Source organism: Oncorhynchus keta, unplaced genomic scaffold, assembly GCF_023373465.1.
Source record: "Oncorhynchus keta strain PuntledgeMale-10-30-2019 unplaced genomic scaffold, Oket_V2 Un_contig_2517_pilon_pilon, whole genome shotgun sequence".
NCBI classification, from domain to species: Eukaryota; Metazoa; Chordata; class Actinopteri; order Salmoniformes; family Salmonidae; genus Oncorhynchus; species Oncorhynchus keta.
Window position 1 is genome coordinate 212,501 of NW_026284301.1, and position 27,500 is coordinate 240,000.

Below are 27,500 nucleotides of genomic sequence, written 5' to 3' on the forward strand. Positions count from 1 at the left end.
GTGTTTAATAAAGACCAGGGAGTGTTTAATACTAAGACCAGAGGTCAGTGTTTCATACTAAGACCAGAGGGTGGTAAGACCAGGTGTTTCCTACTAAGACCAGAGGTCCGTGTTTCATACTAAGACCAGAGGTCAGTGTGGTGGGTGGGGTGTTTCCTACTAAGACCAGAGGTCAGTGTTTAATACTAAGACCAGAGGTCAGTGTTTCCTACTAAGACCAGAGGTCAGTGTTTCCCATACTAAGACCAGAGGTCAGTGTTTCCTTAAGACCAGAGGTCAGTGTTTCCTACTAAGACCAGAGGTCAGTGTTTCCTACTAAGACCAGAGGTCAGTGTTGGTTGGGTAAGGGGGAGTGACCAGAGGTCAGTAGAGGTGTGTTACTAAGACCAGAGGGTGTTCCTACTAAGACCAGAGGTCAGTGTTTCCTACTAAGACCAGGGTCAGTGTAAGACCAGGTGTGTTACTAAGACCAGAGGTCAGTGTTTCCTACTAAGACCAGAGGTCAGTGTTTTACTAAGGAGGTCAGTGATATGGTTGTTACATACTAACCAGAGGTCAGTGTTTCATACTAAGACCAGAGGTCTAGACCAGAGGTCAGTGTCACTAATACCAGAGGTCACCTAAGACCAGAGGTCATCACAAGACCAGAGGTCAGTGACACTGACCAGAGGTTATCTTTCCTACTAAAAATATTAGACCAGAGGTCAGTGGCCTTAAGACCAATCCTCTACTAAGACCACATCATGGCTCATCAAAACAGGTCAGTGTTTCCTACTAAGAAAAGACAATGTCTCAGAGGTCCTACTAAGACCAGAGGTCAGTGTTTCCTACTAAGAAAAAATAGTATATAAGACCAGAGGTCATCTACTAAGACCAGAGGTCAGTGACTATAGACCTCAGACTAAGACCAGAGGTCATGTTTACTACTAAGACCAGAGGTCAGTGTTTACACTAAATTAGAGGTCAGTGTTTTACTAAGACCAGAGGTCAATTAAGACCTATTTAGTCTACTAGACCAGAGGTCAGTGTTTATTAAGACCATGGAACTCAGTGAGACCAGGTCAGTGTTTCCTACTAAGACCAGAGGTCAGTGTTTCCTACTAAGACCAGAGGTCAGTGTTTCCTACTAAGACCAGAGGTCAGTGTTTCCTACTAAGACCAGAGGTCAGTGTTTCCTACTAAGACCAGAGGTCAGTGTTTCCTACTAAGACCAGAGGTCAGTGTTTAATACTAAGACCAGAGGTCAGTGTTTCCTACTAAGACCAGAGGTCAGTGTTTAATACTAAGACCAGAGGTCAGTGTTTCCTACTAAGACCAGAGGTCAGTGTTTCCTACTAAGACCAGAGGTCAGTGTTTCATACTAAGACCAGAGGTCAGTGTTTCCTACTAAGACCAGAGGTCAGTGTTAAGACCAGAGGTCAGTGTTTCCTACTAAGACCAGAGGTCTGTTTCATACTAAGACCAGAGGTCAGTGTTTCAGACCTATCTTAAGACCAGAGGTGCTAAGACCAGAGGTCAGTGTTAAGACCAGAGGTCATGCTACCTGTGTTGTTTCATACTAAGTACTGTCAGTTCTATCTTGATGCTGTATATGTTGCGGTATGCTACTGTGTTGGCGCTATGAGTTAATGCATTGGATTATATATCCCCATCGTCCAGTCTTTAGCCTTCTGTGATCCCGAGCCGCGTTTAACTTGCTAAGCCTGATCATGGCTCTCTGATCACGGCACAAACTCTTTTTTAGAGATTGAATGTTAACTCACACACCACCATGTTTCTCTCATTCGCGGTGAAGAGAATTCACCCCCCAATAGTTGACTTTATTGTAGAAAGGATTTCTCCTGTATACACTTTTACCTCTGCACATAGGAACATTTATAGAAGACAAACAGTCTTTATCAAACGGTGAAAAACAAACTTTATTTAACTTTATTAAAAAACTAACTCGGTAGCTTGGGTAAATAACAATAATAACAAGTTGAAAGTAAGCGGCTCATGCAGTGAAAGGGACGGACGGTGTGTCGAGGTCCAGAACCTCGGCTGTACTGTGGCTCTGTGCCAAGGTGCACCAGTCAGACAGCTCCTAAGTTCCAACTCAGCAGTGAGGAGCCCTTTAAAGAAAGCAGGTCTCCCCATTACTAGAGGGATGTAGAGATAATGTAGTGTGACACGCGTTATGTACACCGGGTCCAGGAGAAGACCGGCGCCAGGGACACTCGTGTCATAAGAGCCATTAATCTGGCTTTGTCATGTGTTATTGCAAATTAAAAGTAGCATGTTACACTTGGCAGCTATTGTTGCCAGCCAGGACAGAGCGTGGAGAGGAGAGAGAGAGGAGAGAGAGAGAGAGAGAGAGAGAGGAGAGAGAGAGGAGAGGGAGAGGAGAGGAGAGGAGAGGAGAGGAGAGAGAGAGAGAGAGGAGAGAGAGAGAGAGAGAGAGAGAGAGAGAGAGAGAGAGAGAGAGAGAGAGAGAGAGAGAGAGAGAGAGAGAGAGAGAGAGGAGAGAGAGAGAGAGAGAGAGAGAGAGAGAGAGAGAGAGAGAGAGGAGAGGGAGAGGGAGAGGAGAGGAGAGGAGAGAGAGAGAGAGAGAGAGAGAGAGAGAGAGAGAGAGAGAGAGAGAGAGAGAGAGAGAGAGAGAGAGAGAGAGAGAGAGAGAGAGAGAGAGAGAGAGAGAGAGGAGAGAGGGAGGGAGAGAGGAGAGAGAGAGAGAGAGAGAGAGAGGAGAGGGAGAGGAGAAGAGAGGAGAGAGAGGAGAGGAGAGAGAGAGAGAGAGAGAGAGAGAGAGAGAGAGAGAGAGAGAGAGAGAGAGAGAGAGAGAGAGGAGAGAGTAGAGGAGAGAGAGAGGGAGAGAGAGATGGGACCTCTGGAGCTGAGCTGTGTTCTAAAGGGCACCCTATTCCCTTTGTAGTGCAGTACTTTTGACGAGGGCCTTGTAGTGCACTATAATGGGGATAGGGTGTCCTTTGGGACGTACCCATCGTGTCGTTGGTGACCATGGATGTCCTGTCTGCTGTCCATATATATGAGAATTTGCAATTCCGCAGAGAAAAGCTATTACCTCACAAATTAACATCCTAGTCTCCATCTCCTCTCTCCCCTCCAACCCCCCCCCCCCCCCAAACCCGTCCAACCCTCCACCCGCATCCCCACTCCCCTCCGAGGGGCTGGCTACTGGAAAAGACAAAGGAAATAGCTCAAGGGTCTGAAATATTCTGTTCAATGACTGTAGGAATTATTGCCAAGGAGGAATTAGTATTGCAGCCTGTGGAATAGACAACATGCTTTGGACCGATAGGGAACAGCTTCTGTTTGGTGATTGTTTTGTCACTGTATGTTCCGTGCCATCGTGTTAGAATGTTCTAGAATGGATGCAACGTTAGCAGAGATATACAGATTGTTTTGTCACTGTATGTTCCGTGACCATCGTGTTAGAATGTTCTAGAATGGATGCAACGTTAGCAGAGATATATTACTATACTGTGGTGGAAATACAGATTGTTGAGTTAACGTACCTTATTAAGATACTGACTAACCGTTACGGACAACGGGTTGCTGACACCCATTCTATTGGGTGATTGAGCTGAAAACACCTGGACAGATACAGCTGAGAGGTTTCTTCAGGATATCTAGCTAATGGCCAATAAAGAGAATGATATCTCACCAAGTGTGTCCAGTCTTTTGAAAACCATTTCACATCGCTATTGAAATACGACCCACAATATGGACAATCATAACTACCATTATGGGTATTCTTCATTTCAATCCTTTTCAAAAAATATATTTCTGCGTTGTCTGAAGCTTTTGTACAATGTGATAATAATAAAAAAGAGAAATTCCACAATTAGATCATCATTTCATATCATTCACAGACAGACAGACAGACAGACAGACAGACAGACAGACAGACAGACAGACAGACAGACAGACAGACAGACAGACAGAGGAGGAGTGGGGAGAGAAAGACAGGAGAGAGAGAAAGACAGCGACAGGGACATAGATAGAGAAAGAGACAGAGACAGAGACAGAGACAGAGAGAGAGAGACAGAGAGAGAGAGACAGAGACAGGTACAGAGACAGAGACAGGTACAGAGACAGAGACAGAGACAGAGACAGAGACAGAGACAGAGACAGAGACAGAGACAGAGACAGAGACAGAGACAGAGACAGAGACAGAGACAGAGACAGAGACAGAGACAGAGACAGAGACAGAGACAGAGACAGAGACAGAGACAGAGACAGAGACAGAGACAGAGACAGGTACAGAGACAGAGACAGAGACAGGGACAGGGACAGATGAATGATGGAGCACTAGGCCATGAATCCTGTTCACATCAGTGTTCTGTCAGCATCACCATCTGTTTGGGTGAGAGAGGGACTGTGCCCCAAATGGCACCATATTCCTTCTACACGGCACTACTTGTGACCAGGGCCCATAGGGCATTTATATAGGGGATAGGGTGTCATTAGGGATGCAACCCAGAGAGAAGGGTGAATCAACAGAGGATCTCAGTTCAACAACATCAAGTCTGAGAGACAGGCGGTAACGCACTGAACTATAATGTGCTAAATCAATGAAAAAAAGACTGCTTAATTAATACCCAGGAACAGATCGATGAAGAATGAGGTCAGGGCCTTCCTGTACACCGTCACTGTACACCGTCTGTAGTTGGACCTACCGTTGTTGAACATCGCTATGGATAAGAACGTCGCTATGGATAAGAACGTCGCTATGGATAAGAACGTCGCTATGGATAAGAACGTCGCTATGGATAAGAACGTCGCTATGGATAAGAACGTCGCTATGGATGAGATTGTCTGCTAAATGACTCAAATGTCAAATTACTCAGACCGTCAACGTTCAGACGATATGGAGTTGTCTTTCTGAGGCCAGCAGAGTGTATAGTGAGAGAATTGTCTTAAGTTACACATATCTGTGTAAGTAGAAAGATATATTAAAATATATTGAAGAGAGGCTATGCGGAGCATATGTGCACTAAATGTTGTAATATTTGATTTGGTTAACAATACATTAACCAAAACGTTTGATTGAAAAATGTATGTGTCAACGCATACAATTTAATTTGAAATTAGTGTTAATTGGATTTAATTCAGGGTGTAAATTTAAGCTAGTTGTAGATGAGGGAGTGATATCACAAAAACAAAAAGAATACTAAATGCAATGCTTGGGAAAGAGAATCACTAGCTGACGTATAGCTAGATAATGTTGTTCAAACAGAATGCTAATGCAATGCTTGGGAAAGAGAATCACTAGCTGACGTATAGCTAGATAATGTTGTTCAAACAGAATGCTAATGCAATGCTTGGGAAAGAGAATCACTAGCTGACGTATAGCTAGATAATGTTGTTCAAACAGAATGCTAATGCAATGCTTGGGAAAGAGAATCACTAGCTGACGTATAGCTAGATAATGTTGTTCAAACTAGAACAACAGAAAGGCAAAAAGCCTATTCAGAAAAGAGGGACCTTCATGACCTTAAGGTGCCGTTTCACCTCCATGTGCCTCCACTCAGGGCTAAACACAGACTGAACACAGGTTGAATTTGACCATGAATAAGATACTATAACAATTACGAGCTTATATTTTGACGCCGGTGCTTTGGTCAATTCTTCACGGGGCCATTCGTGCCTATTGTATAATCACCGTCGTGGCCAGAAGACATCAGCTTCCGCCTCAAAGCTGATGTTTCTCGTGGTTTGTATTCTGCCGTGTTTGGCAGACAGGTAGTCCGTGTAGTAAGGCAGACGACCTCTCTCTCTCTGACTCCAGGCAGAGACAGAATTACGTCGGCTCAACCCCCTGCTAGGGGTCATGACCTTGGGGTGGCGAGCCCGCGGAGAGGAGTCTGTCTTATAGAGCTGGTGATGTGATCTGATAGAGTCTGGAGTCCTCTGCTCCCTCGTTACCGGAGTGTTAATGCCCAGCCATGTCAAGATGAATACACTCAAGCCTGTCACTCACTGATCAATAACACAGACACCATCACTATGGAGACACACCAACAAACAAAGACATTATCTACTATGACTTAACAACATAAGTTATTAGCATCACTGGGGAGGATGTGGAGAAACAGAGACCAGTTGGTAGAGCGTGGCACTTGCAACGCCAGGGTTGTGGGTTCAATTCCCACAGGGACCAGTATGAACATGTCTGCACTCACTACTGTAAGTCGCTCTGGATAAGAGCGTCTGCTAAATGACTAACATGTAAACAAAGCCATTATGATTTCCAGGTTTACCGACTAATGCTATGACATAATTAATAGCTAAAATGGTATGGAAAATGGCCCCCAAAAACCATGTACCATGTACCAATGTATCTTAGCAAATGTTATTTAGTAGTGTCAGATATTACAGCTAGCCTCCATTCCAAATGATGAACAAACAGGACGATGGTAACTGTCGGCGACATATCAGCACGGAATGGGAAACTCGCCCACAAAAACATGTACCAGATATCTTACAACATATGTTATTTGGTACTGTATACTTGTAGGATATGATGTCTTGCGGTGGCTTCAGTAGAAATATGACATGTGGTCTATGTGGTGTATTACATTGCTGGGTGGCTGTGATACTCCGTAAAAAAAAAAAAATGGCTGTCTTTTTAAAGATTTTAGATACATCAAAAAATATTTCCTATGTACCTTTAAGAAATGTCATTGTGATGGTTGAATTCACTTCTACATGTCATCAGGCTGAAACAGAATACCTCTAGTTAACTAGCCTGGTAAAAAAACGTGACTGAATGCTGAGCTCACCATTGAGTTTAGCATTCAGTCTGGTTTAGCCAGGCTAGACTGGGGGTCTCCTTACCACCAGCTAGAACAACCTATTCCAGCAGACATGGGTGAGATAGTCAGGCCATAGGCCTCTGGTCAAAAGGACTGCATTATATAGGGAATAAGGTGTATGTTGGGTCATATCCATAGATGTACTGGGCATTAGAGTGAGGGTTTTTGGCATATATGTACTGGACATTGTACTGGGCACGCGCTCCAGCAGGTATATTTCACTGGTCACCCCCAAATCCAATTACTCCTTTGGCCGCCTTTCCTTCCAGTTCTCTGCTGCCAATGACTGGAACGGATTTCAAAATCACTGAAGCTGGAGACTCATATCTCCCTCTCTAACTTTAAGCACCAGCTGTCAGAGAAGCTCACAGATCACTGCACCTGTACATAGCCCATCTGTAAATAGCCCATCCAACTACCTCATCCCCATACTGTTACTTATTTATTTTGCTCCTTTGCACTCCAGTATCTCTACTTGCACATTCATTTTCTGCACATCAATCACTCCAGTGTTTAATTGCTAAATTGTAATTATTTTGCCGTTATGGCCTATTTATTTCCTTACCTCCCTTATCTTACCTCATTTGCACACACTGTAAATTGTTTTTCTATTGTGTTATTGACTGTATGTTTGTTAAATTCCATGTGTAACACTGTGTTGTTGTTTGTGTCGCACTGCTTTGCTTTATCTTGGCCAGGTCACAGTTGTAAATGAGAACTTGTTCTCAACTAGCCTACCTAGTTAAATAAAGGTGTTCTCAACTAGCCTACCTAGTTAAATAAAGGTGTTCTCAACTAGCCTACCTGGTTAAATAAAGGTGTTCTCAACTAGCCTACCTGGTTAAATAAAGGTGTTCTCAACTAGCCTACCTGGTTATATATAGATGTACTGGGCATTAGAGTGAGTTTTTTTTACATAGATGTACTGGCATTAGAGTGAGTTTTTTTTACATAGATGTACTGGGCATTAGAGTGAGTTTTGTTTTTACATAGATGTACTGGGCATTAGAGTGAGTTTTTTTACATAGATGTACTGGGCATTAGAGTGAGTTTTGTTTTTACATAAATGTACTGGGCATTAGAATGAGTTTTGTTTTTACATAGATGTACTGGGCATTAGAGTGAGTTTTTTTACATAGATGTACTGGGCATTAGAGTGAGTTTTGTATTTACATAGATGTACTGGGCATTAGAGTGAGTTTTGTTTTTATATAGATGTACTGGGCATTAGAGTGAGTTTTGTTTTTACATAGATGTACTGGCATTTTTACGCTAGTCATAGGATTATGTATTTTACAAGGAGGCAATATTGAGGTGGGTGTCTTAATTAAATGGGTATTTCACCTAAACTTGAGTAGGAACAACAGCCCGTGTACTGTAGGTTGACCTGGGGATGGTTTGAGTGGGAACCACAGCCCGTGTACTGTAGGTTGACCTGGGGATGGTTTGAGTGGGAACAACAGCCCGTGTACTGTAGGTTGACCTGGGGATGGTTTGAGTGGGAACAACAGCCCGTGTACTGTAGGTTGACCTGGGGATGGTTGACCTGGGGATGGTTTGAGGGAACACACATGTACTGTAGGTTGACCTGGGGATGGTTTGAGTGGGAACAACAGCCCGTGTACTGTAGGTTGACCTGGGGATGGTTTGAGTGGGAACCACAGCCCGTGTACTGTAGGTTGACCTGGGGATGGTTTGATGGTACTGTAGGTTGACCTGGGGATGGTTTGAGTGGGAACAACAGCCCGTGTACTGTAGGTTGACCTGGGGATGGGATGGGAACCACAGGTTACTGTAGGTTGACCTGGGGATGGTTTGAGTGGGAACAACAGCCCGTGTACTGTAGGTTGACCTGGGGATGGTTTGAGTGGGAACCACAGCCCGTGTACTGTAGGTTGACCTGGGAATGGTTTGAGTGGGAACAACAGCCCGTGTACTGTAGGTTGACCTGGGGATGGTTTGAGTGGGAACCACAGCCCGTGTACTGTAGGTTGACCTGGGGATGGTTTGAGTGGGAACAACAGCCCGTGTACTGTAGGTTGACCTGGGGATGGTTTGAGTGGGAACAACAGCCCGTGTACTGTAGGTTGACCTGGGGATGGTTTGAGTGGGAACAACAGCCCGTGTACTGTAGGTTGACCTGGGGATGGTTTGAGTGGGAACAACAGCCCGTGTACTGTAGGTTGACCTGGGGATGGTTTGAGTGGGAACCACAGCCCATGTACTGTAGGTTGACCTGGGGATGGTTTGAGTGGGAACCACAGCCCGTGTACTGTAGGTTGACCTGGGGATGGTTTGAGTGGGAACCACAGCCCATGTACTGTAGGTTGACCTGCGGGTGGTTTGAGTGGGAACCACAGCCCATGTACTGTAGGTTGACCTGCGGGTGGTTTATCTTGTGTATGGGAAGTGTATTCCTCTGTGGTGAATGACTAATGTGCGGGTATTGATCATGGTATGTACTCTGGCCTAGCAGATGGAAAGTAATTAATGAGTCTATTTGCTTCCGAGGACCGAAGGGAACAGTTGAGGTTGATAAAGCGCCAACCGTTCAGCGGAGCTACGAGAGGCTGAGGCCCCCAGTGGAGCTGTCCAGAAATAATGCCAGATCAGAAGATGTGATTAGATTTATCCATACTGAAAATCAGAAGAAAATAGCTGAACAGTGTAGAGTAGAAGTGATTTATGTTCTCCTGGGATTGCATATTGCAACAGATCCCAACCCGATCACACTACGAAAATAGAAAGATTTTTACATGTGTGTTAAATGAAATACATTTACCATAATAGGTCTTTTAATGTTTTTTTTTTTAATAATTAGTTATCAAAATCATTTGTTTGAGGATATAGAATTATTGTTGTATGTTGGGCAGCAAATGGCAGTAACCTATTCACCACATGCACAGACCCCCCTCCCCTCCCCCAATCACACACACACACACACACCCACTCACACACCCCCGACTCCCCCAGGGTCTCTTATATATCCCCTTGATGCGTTTTGCTCTTCTTGGGAGTGCAGGTTCATCCTCTGGCCCCAGTGAGAAAAGGTCAAGCGGCAGAATGGAATGGCAATAACCCTTCCAAATGGTACTATCAGGAGAGACATGATTGATCAATTGAATTCCATGGCAGAGAAAAATTTGGGATTAAGTAGAGTATTATACGCACATTGAGTTGAGGCATGATGTTCATTTCAAGTTCATTTCGGCTCCCTCTTTGCCACCAGACCAGGCAGGCAATCAATAGGGTCCCTCCTTGCATATCATATATCTCTGCCGCTCCCTCCAGGACCAACCAGAGAACATAATCTGCCGCAAATTTAGAATGACAGATTTGTAAGGGAGCTGAAGCCCTTTCCAGAGATCCGCGGAGGAGGAGGCTGGAGGCTGAGAGGCAGTAGCCAGAGCCGTTGCAGCCTGGGATGGGAAGGGAGGGGTCTGGAGGGCTGTAAAAGTGGGGCTTTAAAGCATCACAGGGAAGCGCCAAAGGGAAAAGCTAAGGCATCCCTCTCCCTCTGTTTGGAGAACGGCATCCTGGGACTGGGAGGTGATTGAACTAGACTGTACTATTTATTCATTCACAGCATCTCTCTCTCTCTTTCTTTCTCTCTCTCTCTCTCTCTCTCTCTCTCTCTCTCTCTCTCTCTCTCTCTCTCTCTCTCTCTCTCTCTCTCTCTCTCTCTCTCTCTCTCTCTCTCTCTCTCTCTCTCTCTCTCTCTCTCTCTGTCTGTCGTGTCTGTCTGCGGTCACAGCGGTGTTAGCTACCCAAATGAAACACTGCTACTCTGCCACTCTACTGAAAATGAAAGCAGTATTAAACTGTGGAAAAGGGAAATTGAGAAAGGAGAGAAGAAGGAGGGAAACCCCTGGAGCCTGGAATGAACATGGAATGAAAAAGCCACTGCAGTACTGTAGCTACAGCGTTCATTATAATACACGGGCTCCACCACTACAACAAGTATATATTTGCACTGATGGTAATCCATCAATTACCACAGGGGCTTTCACATCATGATGCTGGCTAATACTGTGTGTGGTAGTGGTAGTTTCCTCTACTGTCTGTGAAGAAAGACTGCACTCAGTGGCTCACCACTAGCAGCATTAATATGACCCGTTTAGAATCTACCCTGACTGAATCTACCCTGACTGAATCTACCCTGACTGAATCTACCCTGACTGAATCTGCCCTGACTGAATCTACCATGACTGAATCTACCCTGACTGAATCTATGACTGACTGAATCTACCATGACTGAATCTACCCTGACTGAATCTACCCTGACTGAAACCCTGACTGAATCTACCCTGACTGAATCTACCATGACTGAATCTACCCTGACTGAATCAACCCTGACTGAATCTACCCTGACTGAATCTACCATGACTGAATCTACCCTGACTGAATCTACCCTGACTGAATCTACCCTGACTGAATCTACCATGACTGAATCTACCCTGACTGAATCTACCCTGACTGAATCTACCCTGACTGAATCTACCCTGACTGAATCTATGACTGACTGAATCTGCTCTTTATAATTGAGTAGTAGTGGTTGAAGTGCTACACAGGTATAAACAATGCATTATACAGTGGGTGTACACGCGTGTAAACGATACAGGATACAGTGGGTGTACACGCGTGTAAACGGTACAGGATACAGTGGGTGTACACGCGTGTAAACGGTACAGAATACAGTAGGTGTACACACTTGTAAACGATACAGGATACAGTGGGTGTACACGCGTGTAAACGGTACAGGATACAGTGGGTGTACACGCGTGTAAACGATACAGGATACAGTGGGTGTACACACGTGTAAACGATACAGTAAAACACTTGCGTGTAGTACTTATCCAAAGTTACCAGTAACACACAATAATGATATAAACAAAAAGCCACAGGGGCTTTAGCTAGCTTCCTACCTTACAGGGGCTTCAGTGATAGCCAGCTTCCTACCTTACAGGGGCTTCAGTGATAGCCAGCTTCCTACCTTACAGGGGCTTCAGACAACCAGCTTCCTACCTTACAGGGGCTTCAGTGATAGCCAGCTTCCTACCTTACAGGGGCTTCAGTGATAGCCAGCTTCCTACCTTACAGGGGCTTCAGTGATAGCCAGCTTCCTACCTTACAGGGGCTTCAGTGACAACCAGCTCCTTACCTTACAGGGACTTCAGTGATAGCCAGCTTCCTACCTTACAGGGGCTTCAGTGATAGCCAGCTTCCTACCTTACAGGGGCTTCAGACAGCCAGCTTCCTACCTTACAGGGACTTCAGTGATAGCCAGCTTCCTACCTTACAGGGGCTTCAGTGATAGCCAGCTTACTACCTTCTAGGGGCTTCAGTGACAGCCAGCTTCCTACCTTACAGGGGCTTCAGTGACAACCAGCTCCTTACCTTACAGGGGCTTCAGTGATAGTCAGCTTCCTACCTTACAGGGGCTTCAGACAACCAGCTTCCTACCTTACAGGGACTTCAGTGATAGCCAGCTTCCTACCTTACAGGGGCTTCAGTGATAGCCAGCTTACTACCTTCCAGGGGCTTCAGTGACAGCCAGCTTCCTACCTTACAGGGGCTTCAGTGACAACCAGCTCCTTACCTTACAGGGGCTTCAGTGATAGTCAGCTTCCTACCTTACAGGGGCTTCAGACAACCAGCTTCCTACCTTACAGGGGCTTCAGTGATAGCCAGCTTCCTACCTTACAGGGGCTTCAGTGATAGCCAGCTTCCTACCTTACAGGGGCTTCAGTGACAACCAGCTCCATACCTTACAGGGGCTTCAGTGATAGCCAGCTTCCTACCTTACAGGGGCTTCAGTGACAGCCAGCTTCCTACCTTCCAGGGGCTTCCTGATTAGACTCTAGTGTTGTTGCTCTCTCTTCTTGTAGATGGTTCAGATGGGTCTGGCCCAAACACTGATTCTCAGGTTAGTGTGGACAGTTTACGGAAGCACCTGCGGGCCGATGCTTTCACTCAGCAGCAGCTGGAAGCTTTGGACCGGGTCTTTGAGCGCCCGTCGTACCCCGACGTCTTCCCGACCTCGGAGCACATCAAACCAGAACAGGTTAGTTATGTCTTGTTGTTTGTCACCGTCAACAGCATCAAATACACCTGTATTGCACCACATCAAGACTTCCATTCCATCAAAGTTTCCTCCAGCTGTACAACCATGATATTGTTGTTGATGTTTTTCTGTTTATTTTATTTTATTTTATAATTGTCGTTGCTGCTCCAAACGTAGTTTTCTCTGAAACTCAACATATTTTTATTTACTTTTTCGTGCTGAGAGATTCTGCTATTTTATTAAGTTGGCCCAGAGGGCCCCGAAGGAGCACGCCATCTGAGCAATATATATATATATATATATATATATACCTGCTCCACGCAGCTCTCAAAATAAAATGCCCTACAAATGTATAGGCTGGTAAAACAGTCATTCCAGTGTATTAGGAAACAGCATGTAAAATGCTGTAGGGATTTCAGGGAAAACTCCCACGTCGTATCGATCTTGGGATGAAAAAAACACCACATTCTTTGGATCCCCTATAATTGAGAATAACAGAAAAGGCAACATGCAATTAATCAATATCTCTATTTTTCTCTATTTTTGCCGTTGTGTTATCTGACTCTGTGTGTCTCCTTCTGCACCTGTTATTTCTGTTATAATTCCGTGTCCTTCTTCTAAAACGTTATTATTGAAACAGTGTATGAAGCAGCATTCAGCTGGCAGATTTATCATGGAAATGTTTTTATTTTATTTTATGAAATTGTAAACATAGCAAAAGGGTCTTTCTTGATGTATTTCCACACACCTGGTGGTGTATATATGGGATATTCTAATGTGTCTTGCTTTTGATGTCAACAACACAAACACACCATCTATCCATCCTCATTTACCAAATGAAGACCCCTTCTGTCACCACCCCCCCACCCAGAAGAAACCACAATAACTACACCCTTACATGTTGACTTACTACCTTTATTCTTATTAAAACCTCTCTTAGGCTCATTACAATGGATAACCTTTACTTACTTTCATTACACTATTAAACAACAAGAGACTATTCATTTGTACCCGGTATAAAACTACAAGTCTTTAAGGGAGGAGACCCATAAAAGAAGCTAAAGCAATGGGCCTAATTGAGTTCATTTTAATTTCTCTCCGATCGCGGCGAATTACGTAGGTAATAAATCAGTAGGACAGGACTCACCTCCAGAAGAGAGCCTAATTTGGAGCTAATTACCAAACTGATTTCTACTGGAAGATCAATACCAAAACGAATTGGAAATGACTTGCAATCACAGAGAGCTTCAGAGAGAGTATTAAAGAAGAAGAAGAGAGGGAAAGGAGGCGGGGTTCAAAAGAAAAGGAGACCGGTAGAACAGTAATGGAAAAGAGACCAGTAGAACAATAATGGAAAAGAGACCAGTAGAACAGTAATGGAAAAGAGACCAGTAGAACAGTAATGGAAAAGAGACCAGTAGAACAGTAATGGAAAAGAGACCAGTAGAACAATAATGGAAAAGAGACCAGTAGAACAATAATGGAAAAGAGACCAGTAGAACAGTAATGGAAAAGAGACCAGTAGAACAATAATGGAAAAGAGACCAGTAGAACAGTAATGGAAAAGAGACCAGTAGAACAGTAATGGAAAAGAGACCAGTAGAACAATAATGGAAAAGAGACCAGTAGAACAATAATGGAAAAGAGACCAGTAGAACAATAATGGAAAAGAGACCAGTAGAACAATAATGGAAAAGAGACCAGTAGAACAGTAATGGAAAAGAGACCAGTAGAACAGTAATGGAAAAGAGACCAGTAGAACAATAATGGAAAAGAGACCAGTAGAACAGTAATGGAAAAGAGACCAGTAGAACAATAATGGAAAAGAGACCAGTAGAACAATAATGGAAAAGAGACCAGTAGAACAGTAATGGAAAAGAGACCAGTAGAACAGTAATGGAAAAGAGACCAGTAGAACAATAATGGAAAAGAGACCAGTAGTACAGTAATGGAAAAGAGACCAGTAGTACAGTAATGGAAAAGAGACCAGTAGATCAGTAATGTAAAAGATGTGACTGGAACAGAAACATCTGTTTTAATTGAATAAAGTATTAATCAGAGGATTTTCTCCTTTCATGGATCTCTCTTTCACTTGTCGTCGTTCCCCTTTCTCCTCATTGGTCAATATGTCCCTATTAGCCGGGGTCTGGGTGCTGGTTGGAAGGCTATTAAAAACACCATTCTGGAGATGCAGAACTAAATAGATTCACCCCTCCCACACTTCTGCTAGCCATTTGGTCATCCTTTTCAAATCTATCTTTTCTTTTGTTTATTTTTTTCTTCCTCCATCTCCCCCGTCTTCGAGCCCATCCTTTATCTGCATGATAAAACGCCTGTTTAACGTCCAAAGCCTTCCAGAATAGAGGAAAACATCCGACATTGTCCCCGTGAACAGTTGTAGCAGACAATTAGAGTTTATCTGGGATAGAAGCAGACAAGAGTGGGGTCACAGGCTCACAGGCCTCCCCTTTGGGACCGCAGCCCAGCGAGCCACTCAGACACACACTGGGCTTCTTTTTTTGGGGGGGGGGACAAACATTGTCAACACACAGTCTCCCGGAAGTCTGATCTCATTATAAAACACACACTAACATCTGCCATGACTGTCTCAAACTATCCACCACCATACAAAGGAAATACTATCTGTGGGTAAACAAAGTGTCTCTATAGTAATGTATTGGAGTCCAAACGAAATACATAGAAAATACATCACGGTCGATATAAAATCAAGTCATTTTCTCACTATGACAAAACATATATAAATAGAATGAAGAATTTTTTTTCTTTCTTTCAATTTGATATTCATTTTGTATATGGTAACACGGAGCAATGTAACTTACAGTATATGACAACCTATTTATAGTCACTGATGATGAACCAAAGGGTTGTGGAGAAGCTTCTTTTTTTTTAAACTTATTTTTTTTTTAATTCAAATTTTTTTTAAAGCCCAAAGGTGAATAGTGTCCTGTTGTGAACCAGGGCCACATGGCGTGTCTGTGTGCATCCCAAATGTAATCTTATACCCTGTGCAGTGCTCTACTTCTGGTCCAAAGCAGTGCGCTGTAATAGGGAATAGGGTAGCATTGGGGACAGTGGTGTGGTAACCAAGCAGAGCTGTTTTCTCCCTTGGCTGATCAGGACTCCTGGCTGCAGTCAAGCACAAAGGACCAGATGACGGCTTGGCTTTTCATTCGGCTTTTCTAGATCCCACTTCCTCTCAGAACAAAACCAAAATACATTAATGATATGCTTGAACTCCCACCCTTACCGCTGCTGCAGCTAGTGGACTCACACACACACACACACACACACACACACACACACACACACACACACACACACACACACACACACACACACACACACACACACACACACACACACACACACACACACACACACACACACACACACACACACACACACACACACACACACACACACACACACACACACGTATGCATGCACACACTTACATGAACGAACACACACACCCAAAACTCAACCCATACATCCACACCCCACCCACACACACACACACACACACAGACACATACACACACACACTCACAAATAGACACCCTAAGATTCACGGAGAGACAGTATTTGACTCTGTAAGCATGGTTTTGGTAGCTAATTTTGTGTTTTTGAGTAACCCTGTTTAATGAAGGCTCTTTAGATGAAACATTGGTGGAATGAAGCCCACAGCAGGGAGAGGTGGGGCCTTTTCTTTTTCATTTCTATGGTTGTGTAATGATGTACGTGTCTTTTTGCAGGCTAACGAGTACTCCCACTCCCACTCCCTGTCCTCCCTGAATCCTGGTCTGGACGGCGAGGTCAAACCCAGCCTGTCCTCCAGCAGTAACCAGAACCTGGGCCCCAGTGTCTCTGTGACGCAGAGCTACTCTGTAGGTAAGACACAGAGCCAAACACTGGTCCTGTCTGTGTGGATCAGTTGGTAGAGCATGATGCTTGCAACATGAGTCCCAGAATTGTGGGTTCGATTCCACGTTTGTGGCAACACATACAACAACAAAAAATGTTAACGTGGCTTTTGGCTGTGTGTCTCAGAGGAGGAGAGCTGATCTAGGATTAGTTTATAGCCTTTTTGATCACAATGAATATGATTACATGGCCAAGGGGAGACCTGATCCTAGATCTGTACTCCTACTCTAAGATGCATCACACTGTGCCTAAGGCCCTAGTACAGTCTACCTGCCATCACCCTGCCCAGCCAGGACAGGCCAAACCACAGCTTCAGCGAAGGGGATTATTGGTCTGTTTCACAAATGGCTCCCTTTTCTAGTGCACTGCTTTTGACCAGGGTTCATAGTTACCAGGGTTCATAGGGCTCAGGGTTCATAGTGACCAGGGTTCATAGGGCTCAGGGTTTATAGTAACCAGGGTCCATAGGGCTCAGTGTTCATAGGGCTCAGGGTCCATAGGGCTCAGGGTTCATAGTAACCAGGGTTCATAGGGCTCAGGGTTCATAGGGCTCAGGGTTCATAGTGACCAGGGTTCATAGTAACCAGGGTTCATAGGGCTCAGGGTTCATAGGGCTCAGGGTTCATAGGGCTCAGGGTTCATAGTAACCAGGGTTCATAGTAACCAGGGTTCATAGGGCTCAGGGTTCATAGTGACCAGGGTCCATAGTGACCAGGGTCCGTAGTGACCAGGGTTCATAGGACTCAGGGTCCATGGGGCTCAGGGTTCATAGTAACCAGGGTTCATAGGGCTCAGGGTCCATAGGGCTCAGGGTCCATAGGGCTCAGGGTTCATAGTAACCAGGGTTCATAGTAACCAGGGTTCATAGTAACCAGGGTTCTTAGGGCTCAGGGTTCATAGTAACCAGGGTTCATAGGGCTCAGGGTCCACAGTGCTCAGGGTTCATAGGGCTCAGGGTCCATAGTGACCAGGGTTCATAGGGCTCAGGGTCCACAGTGCTCAGGGTTCATAGGGCTCAGGGTCCACAGTGCTCAGGGTTCATAGGGCTCAGGGTCCATAGTGACCAGGGTTCATAGGGCTCAGGGTCCACAGTGCTCAGGGTTCATAGGGCTCAGGGTCCACAGTGCTCAGGGTTCATAGGGCTCAGGGTCCATAGTGACCAGGGTCCATAGGGCTCAGGGTCCATAGTGACCAGGGTTCATAGGGCTCAGGGTCCATAGTGACCAGGGTTCATAGGGCTCAGGGTCCATAGTGACCAGGGTTCATAGGGCTCAGGGTCCACAGTGCTCAGGGTTCATAGGGCTCAGGGTCCATAGTGACCAGGGAAGGGCTAGTCCATAGTGACCAGGGTTCATAGGGCTCAGGGTTAGTGACCAGGGTTCTAGGGCTCAGGGTCCACAGTGCTCAGGGTTCTAGGGCTCAGGGTCCACAGTGCTCAGGGTTCATAGGGCTAATAGTAATAGCAGTAGCAGTAGTAAGGGTCCACAGTGCTCAGGGTTCATAGGGCTCAGGGTCCACAGTGCTCAGGGTTCATAGGGCTCAGGGTCCACAGTGCTCAGGGTTCATAGGGCTCAGGGTCCATAGTGCTCAGGGTTCATAGGGCTCAGGGTCCACAGTGCTCAGGGTCCATAGGGCTCAGGGTCCACAGTGCTCAGGGTCCACAGTGCTCAGGGTCCACAGTGCTCAGGGTTCATAGGGCTCAGGGTCCACAGTGCTCAGGGTTCATAGGGCTCAGGGTCCACAGTGCTCAGGGTTCATAGGGCTCAGGGTCCATAGTGACCAGGGTTCATAGGGCTCAGGGTCCACAGTGCTCAGGGTTCATAGGGCTCAGGGTCCACAGTGCTCAGGGTTCATAGGGCTCAGGGTCCACAGTGCTCAGGGTTCATAGGGCTCAGGGTCCATAGTGACCAGGGTCCATAGTGACCAGGGTCCATAGTGACCAGGGTCCACAGTGCTCAGGGTCCACAGTGCTCAGGGTTCATAGGGCTCAGGGTCCACAGTGCTCAGGGTTCATAGTGATCAGGGTCCACAGTGCTCAGGGTCCACAGTGCTCAGGGTCATAGGGCTCAGGGTCCACAGTGCTCAGGGTTCATAGGGCTCAGGGTCCACAGTGCTCAGGGTTCATAGGGCTCAGGGTCCACAGTGCTCAGGGTCCACAGTGCTCAGGGTCCACAGTGCTCAGGGTTCATAGGGCTCAGGGTCCACAGTGCTCAGGGTCCACAGTGCTCAGGGTCCACAGTGCTCAGGGTTCATAGGGCTCTGGTCTAAAGTAGTGCACAATGTAGGGAATAGGGTGTCTCATTTTTGGGACGGGTTCTTGTTCACTGTTCTGTTCAGAACAGCCGACGTTGTAATGAAACAAAACAACGTGATGTTGTGCAATGCATTGACATGGTGTCTATTTATTTACATGAAAATAAAAACAAATACTCCAAACAGAAACATGACAGTAAGTGTGCAGATTATTTTAATGCTGTTTGGTTTGACACTCTTAGTTGTAGTAATAGTATTAGTATTAGTATTGGTATTAGTATTCGTATTAGTAGTAGTAGTAGTAGTAGTAGTCGTAATAGCAGTAGCAGTAGTAATAGTAATAGCAGTAGTAGGAGTAGTAATAGTAAAAGTATTAGTATTGGTATTAGTATTCGTATTAGTAGTAGTAGTAGTACATTTACATTTACATTTAAGTCACTAGCTCTTAGTAGTACAAATTGGTAGCATACATTATGACATATGGAACAGTATTATAGTGCATCTAAATCTTAGTAGTAGTATCCTAGTAGTAGTAGTAGTAGTAATAGGAGTAGTAGTAATAGTAGTAATAGTAATAGCAGTAGTAGTAGTAATAGTATTAGTATTAGTATTGGTATTGGTATTAGTATTTGTATCAGTAGTAGTAGTAGTCGTAATAGTAATAGCAGTAGCAGTAGTAATAGTAATAGCAGTAGTAGGAGTAGTAATAGTAATATTATTAGTAGTAATACTAGTAATAGTAACAGTACTAGTAGTAGTAATATTATTAGTATTATTATTAGTATTATTAGTAGTAGTGGTAGTAGTAGTAGTAGTAGCAGTAGTATTTTTAGTAGTAGTAGTAGGGGTATTAGTAGTAGTAGTAGTAGCAGTAGGAGTAGTAGTAATAGTAATAATAGCAGTAGCAGTAGTAATAGTAATAAGTATTAGCCTAGTAAAATAGTAATACAGCAGTAAGTAATGTAATAGGTAGTAAAAGTATTTTTAGTAGTGGCTAGTAAAAAACTCCCTAGTAAAGGCCAAAACCTAGAAGAAAATAGAGAGGAACCGGTAGTATGTGGGGTGGCCAGTTATTCTGGCTAGTAGCCTTAATAGTAGAGATTATAACAGAACATGACCAAGATGTTCAAATGTTCATAAATGACCAGCATGGTCGTAAGTAATATTGGTAAGTAAGTAGCAGTAGTACAGTAGTGGTATAGTAGTGGTAGTAGTAGTAGTAGTAAGGTAGTAGTCCGAGATCAGTGGTACAGTAGTAGCCAGTCAGTAGTCAGGTAGTCCTAGGTAGTACGGTCCTAGTGGCTCAGTAGTCCTAGTAGTAGAGAGAAATAAAGAGTAGAATTAGTAATAGTAGTAGTAGTAATAGTGGGGTGGCCAGTCCTAGTCTGGCTGTGCCGGGTGGAGATTATAACAGAACGTGGCCAAGATGTTCAAATGTTCATAAATGACCAGCATGGTTGAATAATAGTAAGTAGCAGAACAGTTGAAACTGGAGCAGTAGAGTATGGCCAGGTGGAGTAGTACAGCAAGGAGTCCTCATGTAGTAGTAGTAGTCCTGGGACATGGTAGTAGGTAGCCCAGGCCAGTGAAACTGGAGTAGCAGTATGGCCAGGTGGACTGGGGACATGAAGCAAGCAGAGTGGACTGGGGTAGCAAGTAGTCATCAGTCAGGTAGTCCTGGGGCATGGTCCTAGGGCTCAGGTAGTAGAGTAGTAGTAGAAAGAAAGAGAGAAGGAGAGAATTAGAGTAGTAGTACACTTAGATTCACACAGGACAGTAGAATAGGACAGGAGAAGTAGTAGTAGATATAACAAACTGACCCTAGCCCCCGAACATAAACTAGTGCAGCATAAATAGTGGAGGCTGAGACAGGAGGGGTCAGTAGGGACAGTAGTAGTAGTAGTAGTAGTAGTAGTAGTAGTAGTAGTAGTAGTAGTAGTAGTAGTAGTAGTAGTACTAGTAGTAGTAGTAGTAGTAGTAATAGTAGTAGTAGTAGTAGTGGTAATAGTGGTAGTAGTAGTGGTAGTAGTAGTAATAGTAATAGTAGTAGTGGTAATAGTAGTAGTAGTAGTAGTGGTAGTAGTAGTAGTAGTAGTAGTAGTAGTGGTAGTAGTAGTAGTAGTAGTAGTAGTAGTAGTAGTAGTACTAGTAGTAGTAGTAGTAGTAGTAGTGGTAATAGTGGAAATAGTTGTAGTAGTAGTAGTAGTAGTACTAGTAGTAGTATTAGAAGTAGTACTGGTAGTAATAGTAGTAGTAGTAATAGTAGTAGTAGTAGTAGTAGTAGTAGTGGTAATAGTGGTAGTAGTTGTGGTAGTAATAGTAATAGTGGTAGTAGTAGTAGTAGTAGTAGTAGTAGTAGTAGTAGTGGTCGTAGTAATAGTAGTAGTAGTGGAAATAGTGGTAGTAGTAATAGTAGTAATAGTAGTAGGCGTGGGAATTGTAGTAGTAGTGGTCGTAGTAATAGTAGTAGTAGTGGTAATAGTGGTAGTAGTAGTAGTAGTAGAAGTAGTACTGGTAGTAATAGTAGTAGTAGTAATAGTAGTAGTAGTAGTAGTAGTAGTGGTAATAGTGGTAGTAGTAGTGGTAGTAGTACTGTAGTATCAGTATGATTTGACTCCGCACTGAAAGGTGGTACTTTACTTTATGAGATAAAATATGTAGCTACAGCAGTAGCAGCCGTCATTCATCTTATTGTGCTGAGTTAGCAGGTGATAAAGGACACGTCCCAAATGACACCCTATTCCCTATGTAGTGCGCTATTGGCCCTGGTCAAAAGTAGTACACTATAAAGCAAATAGGGAGCCATTTGGGAAGCAACCACAGTAAAAGGACAGGGGGGACTTAGCTGTTTTGTCACTTTGTTCGACAAGGACCTTTGATGTCAGCACATCAATGCTATGATTGCGTACTACAGAGCTGAACTGGCAAGGTCTCTACCAGTCATTGCCACCCTCTGCAGGAGAGACAATAAACGCTGGTTTCTCGCTGCTGGTTTGTCCTTGTTGTGATTCCTGACTTGGGAGTTTTTTGTTTGTTTTTTTTAGCAAGAAACATAGCTATTATTTCCTTGTGGTTCTTATAAATCTAGACGAGTAATTTACTGCTTTTGTAAATACACCATGGCATTGTCTACTGTCTGACTACATGACACTGAGATCACTCTCTCTCTCTTTCTCTCTCTCACTCTCTCTCACTTGCTCACTCTGTCATAGTTAATGACTGCCTCGCTAATTGAAATATTGTTTCATTGTTGCCACGGTTATTACCAAGAAGAAGGTTAAGTTTACTGAAAGTTTACGATTACTGTCGGGCCGCAAGAGTAATATACAGAGCTTTTATTAAAATTCATATAATTATGCATCAAGTCATCAAAGGGTTTCTGCGCGGGGGAGGGGGAGGACAGAATGATTGAAAACTGCAGTGAGCGAGGAACGAGTGGCCGGGCCCCTTCTCAAATGATAACCCAAACAGCAGCCTTATGAGACAAGAAAGGAGCCTTCTCATTAATATGTGGGTGGGAGGTAGATCTCTGTAAGTCAGGCCTCGTGAGAAGAGAAGGTGTGTGTTTGTCCTTTGTACTGCTGGTATGAAGGCAGGGTCTGGTCAGGCTCCACCACGGTTTGGCAGGGGGCTTTGTTTGCACCTGGGTGGTTGTTTTAGACTCGAGGCCCACGGTCTCCGATGCTTTATAATGTAAAAACAAAATACATAAAACATGAAATAGAAAGTGAAAATGTTGCATTCTTGTGCTCTAAATTATGTTTTAACTCAACATTTTTAGATTGTGAGATCATTTATTTTTGACGTAAAAATGTGAATAGTTGTGGATGAATGGTGGAAGTATTGACTTTCTGTTTCTGACCGTTTTCTGACTAGTGCCACTTCCTGGTTTTCCCTTGGTGGCTGTTTCTACTGTGGTAATAATTGTAATGTATTTTACTCAGGTATTTGAGGTTTTAGCTTCTCTGTAATGACTCAGTATTACAGTTTACTTTCAAACAATAAGCCCAGCGCAGCAAGACAGAATCCAAGCCAAGCAACAGCAAAAAAAATACTCAATTATCTTCTGCATTTAGGCTGAGATCCAATTTCAAATTAATTGTGCTTTTACGGGGCTGGGGAAAGAAGTAAGGAGATTATGTTTATCCTTAAAATGTTTTCTAACACCAATTAAAATGACTGCCGTTATTGATCTTGTTGATTTTATGTCCCTCGGAAAATTTGCATAATCTATTAAAAATGAATGATTCATGAAGTGCTCATTGCCAGTTTAAAGAGATCGTAGGAATTTTCTGTGGTTAGATCCCAAATGGCACCCTATTCCCTATATAGTGCACTACTTTTTTTAAACCAAAACCCATAGAAAGCAGTGCACTACATAGGGAATAGGTTGCCATTTGGGAAGTAGACAGTGACCTGAAAGGGGCTTGAGAGAGATATAAATCTATTGTGTCCTCTACTTCCTATTCTATTAGAGCTCTCAGAAGTACCTGCAGGGGAGGCGGCTTCAATAAGAAAGGGATTTAAGGCATTGTGCTTCATCATTGAAATTCATGCAGAGGCTTAAAGCCCCACTTCCATTATAACTGTCTTCTTCTTCCTCTCCTCTATATTAATACCATATTACCTGCTAAATAGTCCCTATTACCCCAATATAAAAAAAACACCCACTAAAGAGCTCCCTTGAATATGTGGAAGGGGACAATCAAAACTGGTGTGGTAATTTATATTGTTGATATGGGAAGTTATTTCTTTGATTGATTGTCCTTAGAGAGGGATGGTATCCTCCATCCTCTCAACCTTTATTACTGTTCATTTAAATTGCTTCAAATTCAAATAAGATGTTGTTTTTTTCACGGGGGGAAACATGATGAATAGAAGAAGGAAAGGCCATGTGGAGCTGTTTGTGTGTTTAGTCAAATAAGTGAGGGAGAGATTAGTGAAGATACAACCTAATTGTCCTGCAGTTTCTAGATCTGCTTGTGTTTCCTTGATCGTAAACAGTCACTCCAGTAGCGGTGGTGTCTTGATTAGGTTACTGAGGCTTCTGAAGGCCAGTCCCCTGGGCTTTTCAAGTGGAGTTCTACACATGGCTATAGACCAGAGCTGACCGAGCCGCCACCCTGCTGCATACTGAGAGGGGCTGCATCCCAAATGGCACCTCATGTCCTGTATAGTGCACTACTTTAGTGGCATACACAGGGCTCTGGTCTAAAGTATTGCACTATACAGGGAATACTGTGCAATTTTGGATGCACACGAGACTCTTTACCCAGAATCCCCGCTGGGCCTGCCAATGGGAGACTCCCAGAGTGCATTGGTAGGTGTCAATGACACCTCCCCCACACCTTCTCGTCGTCCCTCACTCCTCTCCTCCTCTCTGAGCCCTAACAGGGGCTCCGGAGGAGTTGTTTGTCTGTAATAGGTGGATGTTATGTTGATTAGACAGGAGGAAGGCCAGTGGGCAAAACCAGCAGAGGTGAGTTTCCTGGAAGCTTCGTAGCACTGAAATCCTCCGTAATCCGTCGTCTACGACCAAAGAGGATCTTAGTGCTGTACAGCAGTCGGGGGAACACCTCACACCAGATCTGAACAGTTGGTGCACTGAGAGAATGACTGAGAGAGTGACTGAGAGAGTGACTGAGAGCGACAGAGAGTGACTGAGAGAGTAACTGAGTGACTAACTGAGAATAGGGTGTTTATTAGGCTACAGCACATCAGGAACAGGCAGAGAGAGAGAGGAACGTTCCCTGGTTGTTCATCGCTGCTCACTGGACACATCGGTGGAACACTTCCCTGATGTCTCTGTGGCCTGGTGACAAACTGCTCCTCTCCCTGCAAGCTCTCCTGGGAACACTTCCCTGATGTCTCTGTGGCCTGGTGACAAACTGCTCTTCTCCCTGCAAGCTCTCCTGGGACAAATCCCTGATGTCTCTGTGGCCTGGTGACAAACTGCTCCTCTCCCTGCAAGCTCTCCTGGGACAAATCCCTGATGTCTCTGTGGCCTGGAGACAAACTGCTCCTCTCCCTGCAAGCTCTCCTGGGACAAATCCCTGATGTCTCTGTGGCCTGGTGACAAACTGCTCCTCTCCCTGCAAGCTCTCCTGGGACAAATCCCTGATGTCTCTGTGGCCTGGAGACAAACTGCTCCTCTCCCTGCAAGCTCTCCTGGGACAAATCCCTGATGTCTCTGTGGCCTGGTGACAAACTGCTCCTCTCCCTGCAAGCTCTCCTGGGACAAATCCCTGATGTCTCTGTGGCCTGGTGACAAACTGCTCCTCTCCCTGCAAGCTCTCCTGGGCCTGATGTCTCTGTGGCCTGGTGACAAACTGCTCCTCTCCCTGCAAGGTCTCCTGGGACAAATCCCTGATGTCTCTGTGGCCTGGTGACAAACTGCTCCTCTCCCTGCAAGCTCTCCTGGGACAAATCCCTGATGTCTCTGTGGCCTGGTGACAAACTGCTCCTCTCCCTGCAAGCTCTCCTGGGACAAATCCCTGATGTCTCTGTGGCCTGGTGACAAACTGCTCCTCTCCCTGCAAGCTCTCCTGGGACAAATCCCTGATGTCTCTGTGGCCTGGTGACAAACTGCTCCTCTCCCTGCAAGCTCTCCTGGGACAAATCCCTGATGTCTCTGTGGCCTGGTGACAAACTGCTCCTCTCCCTGCAAGCTCTCCTGGGACAAATCCCTGATGTCTCTGTGGCCTGGTGACAAACTGCTCCTCCCCCTGCAAGCTCTCCTGGGACAAATCCCTGATGTCTCTGTGGCCTGGTGACAAACTGCTCCTCTCCCTGCAAGCTCTCCTGGCTCTGGAATTAATTATTATTTCGTCTTCACATAAAGCAAACTAACCTTTGAGCACACATTTGGTAATGAATGACTTTCACCGCCGTGATGCCGTGTTGGGGGAATTAAACCAATTTGGCTCCCCAAACATTCTTTACTTAGTTGTAATTAATTAGGGAGCAGAGATTTCTGGGCTGGTGATAAATTGCTTCATTCTGCATACGGGAGAAAATGGAGGTCAAAGATGGAGATTTTTTCGGGTTGTTGTTGTTTTCGTAGCGATACATGAAGGTTGTTCCCGTCGTGCTAAATTTAATACTCCTATTTCTTACGAAAAAATGTGAATTTTGTAACTAAATGACTTTGTTGCCGTGCCAAATAAAAAGAAGGTCAACTACGGAGGTTTTTCAGTCAGTCGGAGGAGAAGAACAAGCTGAAGTCAGTAGAGAGTCAGACGATTCTACAGGTTATTGTCTTTACATTGCGATGAGAGTTGAGAAGACTCATGGGTCTCTGTCTGTCTGTCTGTCTGTCTGTCTGTCTGTCTGTCTGTATGTCTGTCTGTCTGTCTGTCTGTCTGTCTGTCTGTCTGTCTGTCTGTCTGTCTCTCTCTGTCTGTCTGTCTGTCTCTCTGTCTGTCTCTGTCTTTCTGTCTCTGTCTGTCTCTCTGTCTGCCTATCTGTCTCTCTGTCTATCTGTCTGTCTCTGTCTCTCTGTCTCTCTGTCTCTCTGTCTCTCTGTCTCTCTCTGTCTGTCTCTCTGTCTCTCTGTCTCTCTGTCTCTCTGTCTCTGTCTTTCTGTCTCTCTATCTCTCTGTCTGTCTGCCTATCAGTCTCTCTGTCTTTCTCTGTCTGCCTGTCTCTCTGTCTGCCTATCTGCCTCTCTGTCTCTCTCTCTGTCTCTGTCTCTCTGTCTTTCACTGCAGAAATCAGCAATCGGCAGGTTTCGTTTTGCAGGGTGCTCTATCTGTCTTCAGGACAGTAAGCAACCAACCAACATCATATCATTAGTTGGTTTCTATGTTCAGTGATCTTGAACACAACACATCCTGTAGGTCACTGCTGTATACTAACCTTGTCATTCAGATGACCACAGGGCAATTGCAAAGCCAGGAAAACACTAGCCTGACATCCTTGAGTAACTCCTTCTAGTTTAGTGGTCGTGTTAGGTCTTGTTTTGTCCAAGGCCTTATAGTGCTAGCATCTCATTATCTACAGCAGAGCATTACAAGACCGTTAGTTCAGTTATGTCTGTCTGTCTGTCTGTCTGTCTGTCTGTCTGTCTGTCTGTCTGTCTGTCTGTCTGTCTGTCTGTCTGTCTGTCTGTCTGAAATATGTTCAGGCAAAGACATGGTCAAGTAGCTGGAGATGTACTATTCATATCAACAGACAGAAATAGCCTGTATACTGCACCCTCAGAGTCCTCGTGATTTATGCTCCATTTCCAAAATGAAGACAGAAATCAACACGCTCTCTCCTGTTAACAACAAACCTCCAAAACAAATCTTTGAATTGATTTTGTGTGTGTGTGCGTGTGTGTGTGTGTGTGTGTGTGTGGGGTGTGGGTGTACGTGTGTGTGTGCGTGCATGAGTGTGTGTGTGTGTGTGCGCGCGTTCGCATGTGCGTGTGTGTGTGTGTG

The 27,500-nt window shown here is 44.7% G+C and overlaps 1 protein-coding gene across 2 annotated transcripts in view; it reads left to right on the forward strand.

Moving 5' to 3' along the window:
* Positions 1-27,500, forward strand: part of LOC118381253 (paired box protein Pax-2a-like) — a 67,240-nt gene that overhangs the window by 18,710 nt on the left and 21,030 nt on the right. For both annotated transcript variants that reach the window (XM_052506005.1, XM_052506006.1), the window contains exons 6-7: positions 12,704-12,879; positions 16,656-16,791. In XM_052506005.1, coding sequence (XP_052361965.1) covers positions 12,704-12,879; positions 16,656-16,791 — 312 coding nt within the window. The remainder of the gene's footprint in view (positions 1-12,703; positions 12,880-16,655; positions 16,792-27,500) is intronic.